Below are 13,855 nucleotides of genomic sequence, written 5' to 3'. Positions count from 1 at the left end.
GATGGGAATGGAAGAAAGAATGTTATTTGAGGAACAACATACACACACACACACACACAAAGAGATAGAATTACAAAATACCATGGCACATTGGGGAAACTCTAGGAAGTTTAATATGACAGAAATGGGATAGGCTTTTGGAAGAAAGGGGAGAAGGCAAAGGTTGGCAATGATTAACTCAATGATTATGAAGAAATTTTGTATAATTTGGGGGCTTGGGAAAAGGTAAGCACCCAAAAGATGGTCAGAACATCTGTAAAATTTCCTTCTGTGACCAACACAAAATGTTCATAGGTTGGTAACTGACTTTTTTTTATCACAAACCAGAGGACCCAGGAATTCTCTTCCTTTCTCTTCAGGCAGATGAGGAAGGCTGTTTCACACAACTAGTAAAAAGTAAAATATTTCATCTGAGACAAAAAGGATATGACATGAAATTACAAGTGGAAGCCAAAGTCAGAGAGGAGGGAACAGGTTTGCATTATTTTTAAATATATATTAATTTATTAAATATTTATCAAACTTTCATTCCATGTAAAATGCTTTATAGTTTCTGGGGATTATGACAATGACATGGTCTCTGCCTTCAAGGAATTAGGAATCTAAAAAGAAATTTTATATATGGCTATGTATATATGTATGCATGTATTATACATAACCATAATAAAATTTCCACAGGAAATGTAAAAAATAAGGGCCAAATGAGCATGAAGACAGAGAGTTAATTCTAATGTAGAGCTGAAGAAGGCTTTGAAAAGTAACATTTGAGCAGATTTGAATAGAATGGATAGTATTTTGAAAGATAGTGATGGACCAGGAAAGTGTAATAGGCATAAAACAAATGCGTTCAGTCCCAGAAGAATCTTTAAAAAGTAGGCTGGTGCTAAGGTGTTTAGAAAAGTAAATCATGTACTAAAGAGATAAGACTTTATTATGAAAAGCATTGGATATCTTCAGATATATTTAAGGAGAATGACCTAAATAAATTGATTTTTTAAAAAGTTGATTCCAGTAGGCATGAGAAGGACAGGCTAGATGAAAAATGTGTTACAATGTGATACATCAGAATACTATTCAAAGGTGACCCCAAAGATTACAACTTGGGGGCCGGGGAAATGGAAATGTCATGAACCAAGATAAGGAAAAGATGAGAAAGAGCTATGGTGATGAGAATGTGTCAAAGATAATTAATCAGTTTGGAATATCAAAATGGAAGTTGATGCATTCCATTCGTGTCAAAATGAAATTCATTTTGACAATTTCAAAAGGAAGCCAGAACAAAATCAGAACCAGAAATGTAAATCTGAAACCATTCTCATTGTGTCCAGTTCCTCCTAAGAGTAAATGCAAGTGTTCTGAAAGTGAGCTCACTCAGCATTGCTAAATTGAGGCTAGAGGCAGACAACGAGGGGCCCAAGAACAGAAACAACTGCAGTTAGGAAATACTATCAGATAAGTCAGCAAAATAAAACTAGGAGTCACAGGGTTAGGGGAAATAAGGACAATTTCTTAGATGCCACTGGTAGGGTTTCAGTGGTACTTATGTATGAAGTACTTCTGAGAGTTCATTTTGATGAGATCTGAGATGAGAATATCATATTGGGGGAAAATAAAGGATCTTTTAGACTTGATAGAGTGGTGCTTTAGATGATGGAGTTAAAATACAGATCACACTTCACTGAATGGAAGAGTACTGGGTATTGGCTATACTTTTCACCATGTGGTAAAAAGAATGTTTTTGCTGGGGAAGTAGTTTGTGATAGAAATTTAAGAATATTTTCAGGCCAATGTAAAGAATCAAAATGTATGCAGAAAGTTGTTGGGGGGAGACGTGGATGTGAAATAGACACAAAGATACAGCAAGATCCCAGAGGAGATGAGGTGAAAAACTTCTCAAGAACATGTGTGGAACAAGCAGAATATTTGTGAGAATAGAGGATTGAGGAAGTATGGATACCAATGATTTTCTAAGCATGAGAAATTCTGGAAAGACTAAGAAAAGAGTATATGGATGGTATTTTGTTATAATGGAGTGAAAATGGGATGGAAGTAGGAGGTGAGCTGAATATATGGAACAGTTCAACTTCACTGAATTATTTTTCAGGGTTGGAATTAACTGGACATGGATCATGTGAAATCACAAACACCTTAAGCAAACTGAAATTTACAAAAGTGGATTCACATTACAGACGTGGGCTCCCTTTCTTTGGGCAGGTAAAGTAATCTTTTCAATATAATCATAATTGGGGGGATGTGGCTTTTAAGAAAACAAATTTTTATATCACAAAATCAAAATTTATTATAAAAATGAATATTTATTCAAAGAAAAGAATATAACAAATTACAAATTTGAAAGGCAAATACTGTCACAGAATCCCCCCCAAAAAGCATATTCTTACTAATAACTTCCTAACACACCTTTATAATACACTTTTCCTGTATAGTTTGGCTGCATAATCTTTGATTGCCTCTTTATAAACAATGATATTATAATATAATTTTTCTATAGAAAGAATAAGATATTTTCATCTAGTGTTTTTATTATTGTTAGTTTTTAAATTTTTTTTAGTTTCAAGGCTCAATATTCATAATAATATTGCTAAATTATAAGACTGATATCCAATTTAGTAAACTATCAAGGAAATGTAAGATTTCTAGGCATTTTACATTTTATTTTGTAGTAACTAATCTTTGAATTGACAGTTTACAGGCACTTTCCTCATTTTATTGACATACGAATTTGATATTGTCATAAGGTATCCCAGTATTTTGTATCATATTGGCAAGAAATTAATAATGGGGCAAGACCATTTCAGGTCAAGGGAAAAGCGTGAGAAAACTGAAGACTTGGAGGATGAATATGACTTGGCCAGAAATTTAAGAAAGATGAGAGAACAGCCAAGGCTGTAGGTGTACAACAGCTTTTTCAGGATCAAGGAACCAAGTGTGTTTTAGGTTATGTTCAGAATTTTGGATTGAGAAGTTACTGAAAGTTTTAGGGAGAATGACATGAGCAGTGTAGTTTAAACTATATAGAGAATGGTTTGAAGCAAGGACAGAGCAGCAGAGGGTGGACTGCATAAACTTAAATAGAAAGATACAGGAAACCAGATGGGAAAATATATTGTGGTTTTAACTGGAATGGAAGCAGTAGATTTGGAGAGAAGTAAATAGGAATAAAAGATGTTTAGCAGGGGAAGAGTTAGCACTTGGCAATGGGTTAGATATAGGTACTGTTTTATATATATATATATATATATATATATATATATGTAGGCACTGTTTTTTTAATATATATATAGGCACTGTTTTATATATATATATATATATATATATATATATATATATATATATATATATATATAGGTAGTAAAAGAGAGAACATGACCAAAAAAATAAGGCCCTACATATTCCTGCATAAATTACCAGATGGATAAGAAGCCCTATATATTGAGATAGAGAACACCAGAGATGAAGAAAATTTGGGAAGGTAACATCATGAGTCCACTATTGGCTATTCTCAGTTTAATGCTCATAAGTTATCTAAATATAAATGTCAAAAAGAAAAATATTTTAGAGCCCAGAAAACAAATCTTATTTTCATATTCTAAGATCTTTGTTAAGTGACAGTGGCCAAGGCATCAAGAGTCGAATACGACAGAGTAGAAAATGTTATTGCTGTATAACACCTGAAACCAGCTATCACTTTCCTATTTCTAGGTTCTTCTCGTTGATGAGAAGGATCAGCCAATGCCCAATAAAACTGTAGTTGTCAACGTGGATGTACCTGCGTACCGTGCCAACTTTACTACAAATGAGCATGGTTTGGTGAACATTTCCATTGATACCAGTAACTTCACATCTTCTTTCATTTCAGTTTCGGTAAGTGGAAAGGGGCATCTGGGACCAAAAAAGACACAGATCACTGGGGCCACAGAATTTCAGGGTACATGGGAAGCAGGTGAACTCCAGGGAGAAAAGAAAAGGTGATAAGACTAAAGCAGAAATTAAGGAATGTGGAGAACTAAATAATAAGAAATGAAAAATTCTCTGTCAGAAACTTTTACTGTAGATAGACTCTGTTTACAGCATGATCTAGTTTCAGGAGACATTTAAATATTAGAATATCTTGATAGTCTCTTGAAAATTCAACATTTTTACAATTTTATTACAAATTAGATTTTGCCTTGTTTCCTTGTTATACCACTATTTTTGTTTTGTGTTAAGGGTGTGAAGAAAAAGTAATTGATCTTGATTATGAGTGAATAATACCTACTAAATCAGTATGGTGAAAACTTAAATAAATTTAAGGGAAAGTTGTTTAGAGATTATGCTTTATTTGGGAAGGCAGCCTATAATGAAACCAAGTAATAAGCATGATTCTTATAAAATCTTCAGTAAATGACAGAGTGACTAATATATACATATTATATATTAATAACAAATAACCTACTTAAGACCTTTATTCTATCCATTAGGTCACTTACAAGCAGAATAACCTCTGTTTTGATAACTGGTGGCTTGAAGAATTTCACACACCAGCACAGCACACTGTAAAGCATATTTTTTCCCCAAGCAAGAGTTATGTTCACCTTGAACCTGTGGTTGGTACCATGGCCTGTGGGCAAACCCAGGAGATTCGGGCACACTACATCCTGAATGGACAGATTCTGAATGATGAAAAAGAATTAACCTTCTATTATTTGGTAAGAATAAAAGCCAGTGTAGCTCTTCCTAATTATGTAGACCCTAAAAAGAGAGAGTTCCTATCTAAGTAATGCTCTTTATATCAATATAATGTTTTTATGAGTGAAGAAAAGTTGTTTCCTAACAAATTAATGCTTTAATTTTTCATTAATGTTCTGGTCTCCACTGAAACTTTTAAGTTTGTTATTTTTTTCTGAGTTCCAATGCAAAATTATTGAATGGAAGAGGAAAGAGCTTAAGACAAATGCCTTGTTAGACAAAAAAGATTGTTTTTCATAGAATCCAGTAGATAAATAAGCAAAGTATAAAAATCAAGAACTTAGCCAATAGGAAATAAAAAGTATAAACAATCTTCTGGAAAAATGTCAATTTAACATTAATTGGAGACGTGAAAATTAAAAGAATAAAGCAGTAGTATTTTATTCCTATAAAGGTTCTAAATAATTTATAAAGTTCAAGAACTGGTGTAACCGCAGGGAAAAGTATATTGACAGGCATATTATAAATTGATATGATCCTTTTCAGGTCAGTATACCTATTGATGTACAAAAATTTAAAATATTCAAAGCTGGCAGTTATCCAAGTAAGTCTTTTTAAGAAGAAAAACTTATGTTTAGGAAATTCTGTATAGGAACATTAACTATAAATAGTATTTTTTAATTCTATAAAAATGAAAAAATTGACAGTAAGTTAGACTCTTAGCTTTATTGCTTCCTAGTTATGCGACCTCAGGTAATTTACTTAATCTCATTTGTAAAGAGAAATGTCAATCATCTCATCTGAATACTGAAGATAGTATTTACACCTACTTCATAGAGTTATAGTCAAAACCAAATAAAAAATCTTAAAACTAAATTATTTAGTTCAGTACCTGGCACATAGAGAGTGTAAATACTTTTAGTTGTTTGGTTTTTTTTAAAATAGAGGCAACAATACAGAATACTTACATATATTTTATACCTGCCTTCACTGTATATTGCTTTGCGCATAATAGATGCTTAAAATATTTGTTGAAAGAATATGTAAATTTAAAATATTAATATTCAAGATAAGTAGTAATATTAAGTAAAATTCTAAAACATTGTAAAATTTTGTTTGTTATTTAAAGTATGTTGTTTGAAATAAAGTTTATTATTTAAACTATATGTATAGGAGAATATTGAAAGAGAAATTTAGTGAACAAAAACAACTTCTGGGTTGAAGTAGTGAGTTATTATTTATTTGTGTATTATACATATGTTTAAGTAAGTTTAATAAGTACCCTTTAAAATGATAATACATGTATTTCCCTCTGCCTTCAGATCAAAGCAAGAGGAAGCATCGCTCAGTCAGGAACCCATGTGTTGTCCATTAAACAAGAAGAGAGTAAGTACTTTCAGGATTTCCTATTTTTTCTCTCAAATTGTCAATTCCTAAACGTTTTAGCAAGATGAAGCTATTTCTTACATTGGAGGAAATGGTCACCAGCTTTCTTCCATCAACCAAAGATGAGGAAGCTGATAAAAGAAGGACCCTAGGTTCATTTTAGTCCATTTAGAACATTTTTATCCTTTTTATATAGCATTTCTATATTCTAAATTTTATTTCTAAAGTAAAATATTCATTTTATTATTAAATTTTTTAAATGCAGAAAATAATTGAAAAATGCAGAAAATCTCCAAAGAAAAATTTTATTCTGTATGTTTTTGTATTAGTTTCCAATTGCTTCTGTAGGAAGCTCTCGGGCTAAAAACCACACAAATTTATCATCTTATAGTTCTGTAGATCGTAAGTCTTACGGGCTAACATCAAGTTGTGAGCAGAACTACATTCCTTCCGGAACTCTAGGAGACTACTTGTTTCCTCACCTTTTCCATCTTCCAAAGACCTCCTGCATTCCTTGCTTTATGGCCTCTTCTTCCATCTTCAGTGCCAACAACACACCATCTTCAAATCTCTCTTATATTCCTGCCTCTCTCTTTTAGATCATACTCTCCTTCTAGATTTTCTTGAATCATAAATATCCATTGATATCTGTTATCCCAGGAAGAATAACTAACTTTTCAAGAAATAATCTATTATGAAAAGATAAGTACATTTAGTCTCTTTATTTGTTACATGTCCCCAGGCTAAATCTCATAAGTAACTTCTTTTTTTTTTCTGTTCATTTGAATAGTTATAGGCTATCATTTTACTAAAGCAATATTTATTAACAAAGCATATTTAGAAAGATCAAAAAGCCCATTCACCCAAGGCAAGTCAATACTTCCAAGAAAAAATAAAGAATATGTATTGTAAAATCTCTCTTGCTAAAAGTTTTTTTATTGCTTAAAAAAATTGAATTCAGGCACTCAAATATGGACAGTCCCTCTAATTCTTCATTTAATCATTGATTTGTATGGGATTGATCATTATATTGGTTTTTCTAGAGCAGGTAAGGTTGTTCCTAATAGCATATCAAAAATCAAACTGCCTCCTAAGGCAATTTCTTCAAAATCAGTTCCTGTAATAGAGTTTAAATTCTATATAGTATACTGAGTATCTTGAGAGGTGAAATGGGGAGAAGGAAGTGTCTCTCTAAGAAAAAATACACTTCATTTTATTTGATGATAACTATGTAAATGGTTGCTTTTCCATTTGTCTTTGATTTCTGGGAAACTCGGTGTTAAATTTAAGCACTCTAGTGTTTAACCATCTGTTATAGCTTTTTTTTTTTTTTAACGGAACTTTATTTTTATTTATTTATTTTTGGCTGCATTGGTTCTTCGTTGCTGCGCATGGTCTTTCTCTAGTTGTGGTGAGCGGGGGCTACTCTTCATTGTGGGGCGTGGGCTTCCCACTGCAGTGGCTTCTCTTACTGTGGAGCACGGGCTCTAGGCGCACGGGCTTCAGTAGTTGTGGCACACGGGCTCACCAGTTGTGGCTCATGGGCTCTAGAGCGCAGGCTCAGTAGTTGTGGCGCACGGGCATAGTTGCTCTGAGACGTGTGGGATCTTCCCGGATCAGGGCTGGAACCCATGTTCCCTGAATTGGCAGGCGGATTTTTAACCACTGCGCCACCAGGGAAGCCCTGTTATAGCTTCTTAATAAAATTTATTCCTGCCTCTGTTTAACCCTGCTTCAGAAATCCAATTTCATATGGTTTCAGTATCATTGTTTCAAATTTATTTTGACCCTGCTGTTTTTGTGTATTTTCACCACAAGCTTCCCTCATATCTTCTATAGATATAGGAAGGCTATAGTTTTAAAAGAAGTTTAGGCTACAAAGAGCAAACAGAACATTTATGAGAAGATTAAGCAGATACATGAATTAAACACTATGTAATTCACACAGAAAGTAACCACTAAGATAAATGCATTGAATTCTTGTATAAAAATAAGAAGCATACTGTTTTGTATGTGATTATTTGTACCTGTATCTCTGCGCCTTTTTTTTTTTTTTTTTTTTTGGTGGTACGCGGGCCTCTCACTGCTGTGGCCTCTCCCGTTGCGGAGCACAGGCTCCAGACGCACAGGCCCAGCGGCCATGGCTCACGGGCCCAGCCGCTCCGCGGCATGTGGGATCTTCCCGGACCGGGGCACGAACCCGTGTCCCCCGCATCGGCAGGCGGATTCTCAACCACTGCGCCACCAGGAAAGCCCTCTCCGCACTGTTTTAAGTGGCCTGAAGGTAGAGACTACGTTGCATTCTTTGACTCGGCCTCACGCATGACAAGAACTGTGCTGATTGGATCATAGACAGAGATCATTAAAGGCGTCTAAAAGTTCTTCTCTCTTGAATTCTTAATAAGCCTTTTTTTAAATTTTAAAAATAGAGACATTCTCTAAATGTTCTTTTCTACTTCCACAGAGGAAATGAACAATTTAACTTACATATTTAAGGGAAAATGTCATTAGTTCAGCATACATTTATTGAATACTACTGCACGCAAAATGATATAAATGCAAGTCTTACTTCAATATGCTCCAAATGTAAATAAGTTAAATAATTTGAGAACCTCTTGAAACTCTTGAAACTCTTCCCTCTTCCTAATCTATTATCTTGAACTTTCTTTACTCTTCAGTGAAAGGGGTATTTTCCTTCTCCTTTCAAGTGGAATCAGACATTGCTCCTACAGCCCAGTTGCTTATTTATACTATTTTACCTGATGGAGAAGTTATTGCAGATACTGAGAAGCTCGAGGTTGAAAACTGTTTTGCCAATAAGGTGGGTGCTTTGTTTAAGCCCAGTCCTTTTCTTCATCTCCCCTTTTGAAGTATGGAAAATAAGGAACTTAGTACATTAAAAAACTGCCATGTAGCGCTCCTGAAACTTTCTGCCAAAGGACCTCTGAAGGAAAGACTGATGCTAAGCCCTGGGAGGTCTAGAGGAGTAGTTCAAAGCAGGTGGCCATTAGCACAATTTTTTCCTCCTGATTTATCTGAAAATTCATGTGGAATTCAAAATATATTCTACAATTAACCTTTAATAGTTTTAATTTTGAAATGTTTGTTCCCCAAATTTTCAATTAAAAATGATGCTTCACAGTGATGTCAATTTTACTCTATCATATCCCCCTGACACGCCTCCATGTACTACTGCAGAAATCCGTAATTTATTGTGAGTTAAATTCACTTTGAATTTGAAACAGAACAGGGGTATATGTATGTATCCCATTTTGAAAAACATAGCCTGGGCACTCTAATAATGACTATAGCATAAAAATCTAAGTTGCATATGGGATCTTCTTATATTTCCAAAGAATGCATAGCTGTAATGAGAAGCCTACTGAGATATTAATAAGCTTTATCCCAACAGAATTTTCTGTGTAATCTTAACATTAGCAATCAACTAGGATCCACAGACTTCAGATATATTTTTTAAAATATACCTACAAGGACTCTGACATGAGTTTTATGAAGATTAAAACAATATGCATTTACAGGAAGTGAACATTTCTGCAATGAGAATTATATTTAGACTGTCCTTTTTAACATACAATGATATAAGAAAATACACAGTGGATTCAGAATAAATTTTCAACTCCATCTTACCAAAGAATGCTATTAAACCTGGACAGGTGTCCAAGAGCATCATTTGTGTTCTGTTTGAATGTTCTGTGTGTTTCATATAAACCTAGAAAAGACTTTTGCTTCGAGCTTCAATGTCTTTATTGCTAATCATGGGTAGTTAGTTTTTTGCTAAACCTTGGAGTGGCCATCTTACGCTACAGCTTTCGGCACACTTCTCTCATCCTAGCAGTGGTTTCACTCTGGTGCAAAAACATATGACAGCTTCTGTGTTATATCATAAAACTTCCACATAGAAGCAAAAGTCCATGGACATTACATTCAATCACTTCACATCAAATATCTTTTCACTTATCATTGATCAGAGATGGAGATAAGCTATGAAAAATATAGATAAAGATTTTTGCAGCATTCAGAAGAAAGTTGACTCTGTGTTTAAAAGTTAGAGAGTTATTAAAGTTAACAATTAAGGACACTAGAAGTAAGACATCCTGACAGGATGATGAGCAGAGTAAAAAGTGGGGTGAGAATGTGAGGAAAGGTCCAGGTCTGTCTGAGACCTGTGTTTCTTTAAACCAATATAACTTTAAATAATTTTTTGACCTTTGTTGGAAAGAGGAAACCTATTCACCATCCATATACCACTTCCTTACTTTAATAATGACAGATTTATTATACACATTAAATACTATGTAACAGTTTAAATTGTCTGTTATTCCTGACTGGAAATAATTATTCATTAAGGATAACATTGATTAATATGGATAGGTACAGGCTCTCAAAATATGCCTTAAAGTTCTTTTCTGGTTCTCATATCAGTAGAACATTTTACATTTTCAAGCATATCCATTTCTTGGTTAGGAGTATTTTCAGTGATTACAATCTCAAATAACTCACTTGTTCATTTGGTATGGACATTCACAAACATATTGTAATGAACTTAAATTTTCTAAAAATAAAAACAAACATATTTAAAACAGAATTCTCCAAAAGCGGTGTTTTCATAATATATTGAACTACAGAGACGAATACTACTGCACCTTGAGGATAAATCAATTAATTTTTTTCATATATGTCTTATGATATACATGAATCCAAAGTGTTACATTAATTCAGTAGACCACATAGCAGATTATCACAGTTAAATTCAGCAATCCAAGTCAAATATTATTTAACTATTTCATTCCAGTCCAAATCAGCTTTCAGTTCAAGAACCTGGAAGCTTAACGGATGCTACTGCAGTAACTAAATTCCAAATGTTTTATAATTTACTCAAGATTCTACTCAAAAAATTCTAACATAAACATAAGGAACCAATATATTCACGTACCATTGAACTTCTACTGGCCAAACCAGTCAAATCTCTGAAAAAAATTACACACAATTTTTCATTATTTTGTAGTTCTTATTCTTTATTCACAGTCTTTTGAATATTGTCAATGAATTAACTCTTAGGATGCCTATTAGATGTTTAGTTTTTTAAATTAATGAGTAAATTCCGGATCCTGATAAACAGTGCTACACCGCTTTAGAATGACAGGTGATTAAGAGGGCCAACCAAAGGAGACTGCATTGGCTGGTCTTAGAGGTGGAATAGGATTTTTCACAGCCCCCTGCAAACTGCACACATTCATCACAAAAACACTGCATGGAGATAGGTATGTATCTTTGTTAGCGTATGTATTCCAATTCCCACTCAAGGTTCTCTTTTACGGTGATCAACATCAATTTATATATTTCACTGGTTATAAAAAGAGTGGGAAACCTGAGTTAACCGAACCACATTTCCAGTTTATTCCAGAGATGGGTAACTGGTAGTCGCCAGGCAGATTCACCTCTTAACCCTTCTCTAACATGGATGAAGTGAAAGGAAGTGTGGAAAGGACTAGTCCTACCCTGGGGTAGAAGAGAGTTTTAAGATTGTAACAATTAGAAAATGTGTGGCCATAATCATCTCCTCTTTACAGGTAAATTTGAGCTTCTCTTCAGCCCGGGGCCTGCCAGCCTCAGATACCAACCTGAAGGTCACGGCCGCTGCTCACTCCCTCTGTGCCCTCCGTGCAGTGGACCAGAGTGTCCTGCTAATGAAGCCTGAAGCTGAGGTCTCACCTCAGTCGGTGAGTCCCATTTCAGTCTTGCATATCAGAAAACGCACACATGCTATGACCATTTTTGGAAGCTGGAAGTTATAACTGCAAAGGACAAGTTCTTCACAGTGTCAGGCACAGTGTAGCAAGTCACATATGAGTTTGGATTCAGTTCAGTTCCAAGAAAGACATTGCATAAGGTGCTTCACACAGACCATCTTACTTCCTCCTCTGCTATAACGTATCAAAGGGTGAGCAGTCTCGTTCACTACTACACTTCCTGTGCCTAGCACAGTCCACACATGTAAAAGACGCTCAAAACATCTCTCTTTTTTGTTTATTGGCAGCGGGGGAGGGCCACACTGCATGGCTTGCGGGATCCTAGTTCCCTGACCAGGGATTGAACCCACGCACTCGGTAGTGAGAGCGTGGAGTCCTAACCACTGGACTGCCAGGGAAGTCCCTCAACACATTTTTAATGACCGAATAAATGAATAATAATTCCTTAACATGGATATTATTACCTTAATTTTATGAATGAAGAAAACACAGCCAGGATAAATTAAGCAACTATAGAAAGAACATGCCAAAAATATATTTTAAAGGTGGGACTTGTACCAAATTTTATTCAATGTCACGTCTAACACACCACAATTCAAGATAGTATGTGAAATGCCAGGTTTTTAAGTCTTCTCTAAAAAACAGGCACTTACTCATTGGTTTTAAGTACGGACAAAAGAGAGTTTCCATTCAAACTTGTCTTCTAAAGCTGTTTCTTATAATGAAGAACTTCCAGAAGGGCCCAATAGTTTACAGTCTTCATTGGCCATTTATTTATTTAACGAATATCCCCTGCGTCTGGACTACGGGATAGATACTGTTCCAGGAATAGGAGTTTTTGTGGTGAACAATCAGATGTGGTCTTTGACCATTTTAGACGTGTAGTCTTGTGAGTTATTAAACAAGCAAGCAACAAAAACATATAAACATATAATAGTTCTAAATTTTGCTAAGTATCATTTAAGGAAGAAACAGGCTGTTGAGCTAAAGTAAAGAGTTGAACAATTTTTGCTATAGTGATTAGTGATTAGGGGTGCCTTCGATTGTCAGATAACGGGGGGCAGGGGCAGGCATTACAAAGAATGAAAGCAGCGTGCCCGTAGGTCTTGCAGTCGGAATAAGTCTGCATTGTTCAAAGAGGAAAAGGTAATGACCTTATATGTAATGGCGAGAGAAGAGGATGGTAGAGGTGGCAGGTGGAATGGAAAGTAAAGAAGATCACGGCAAGCTTGCAGTGGAGTCAGGAGTTGACAGCAAATGTAGTGGTAAATCACTGAGGAGTTTTAAGCGGGAGAGTGATTCAGTGATTCAGATTTATTTGGTAAGAAGATCTTGTTTGCCGCTCAGAGTATGGGAGCGAGAATGAAAACAGTTAGGAGGCTATTGTAGTAGCTTAGATAAGAGATGACAGCAGGTCCGCATGGACCTGCTGTGTGTCTAATGAGCACTATATGACTGAGCAGGTAGCCTTATGCTAGGCTCTGGGCCCAAACTGAACTGGAATGGATTTATTTCTAGGTTACCCCTGTACCTAGTTTTTTTCCAAGTTAAAATTGGTCTTAAAACAGTAGACTTAAAAAAAAAAAACTTGGGAAGGACTTAATCATATAAAATGGGAAAAGGGAATGAATGAAGTATTTACAGAGGTTGTTTCTGGGTGATGGGTATGAACGACTTTTATTCTTTCATTATGTTTCTCTGCACTGTCCACATTTTTGCTTTCTTTTAAAAGTAGGCGTTTGGGCTGGGAGACAAAGAGACTTGAGTTTTATACTTACTCAGCCAAAATGGGCTCTGAGTCTTTGATCAATTAATTTGATATCTTTATGTATTAATTTCTTTTGTACAAGAGGATTAGGATCCATAACCCTTAATATCTCCCCATGATTTCTGTGTCACTTTTTATAATGTTGGTATGGGAGCGTTAAATAAGCACCATAATCTCTTAAACTCCAGATTGAACATTATCACACTCAAAATAAAATAAAATAGAGTTTTTCCTTTGTTCTATT

General features: G+C 34.9%; 1 protein-coding gene across 1 annotated transcript in view; it reads left to right on the top strand.

Moving 5' to 3' along the window:
- The window catches only part of LOC131766245 (pregnancy zone protein-like), a 41,429-nt gene that overhangs the window by 9,364 nt on the left and 18,210 nt on the right, over positions 1-13,855 (top strand). Inside the window, exons 9-15 of the mRNA XM_059080283.2 lie at positions 360-474; positions 2,105-2,214; positions 3,721-3,882; positions 4,479-4,706; positions 6,009-6,072; positions 8,751-8,893; positions 11,664-11,813. Coding sequence (XP_058936266.1) covers positions 360-474; positions 2,105-2,214; positions 3,721-3,882; positions 4,479-4,706; positions 6,009-6,072; positions 8,751-8,893; positions 11,664-11,813 — 972 coding nt within the window. The remainder of the gene's footprint in view (positions 1-359; positions 475-2,104; positions 2,215-3,720; positions 3,883-4,478; positions 4,707-6,008; positions 6,073-8,750; positions 8,894-11,663; positions 11,814-13,855) is intronic.

The sequence above is a fragment of the Kogia breviceps genome, chromosome 12 (assembly GCF_026419965.1).
Source record: "Kogia breviceps isolate mKogBre1 chromosome 12, mKogBre1 haplotype 1, whole genome shotgun sequence".
Lineage (NCBI taxonomy): Eukaryota > Metazoa > Chordata > Mammalia > Artiodactyla > Physeteridae > Kogia > Kogia breviceps.
Note: the sequence above shows the minus strand (reverse complement) of the source record. Positions and strands in the feature narration are given on the sequence as shown.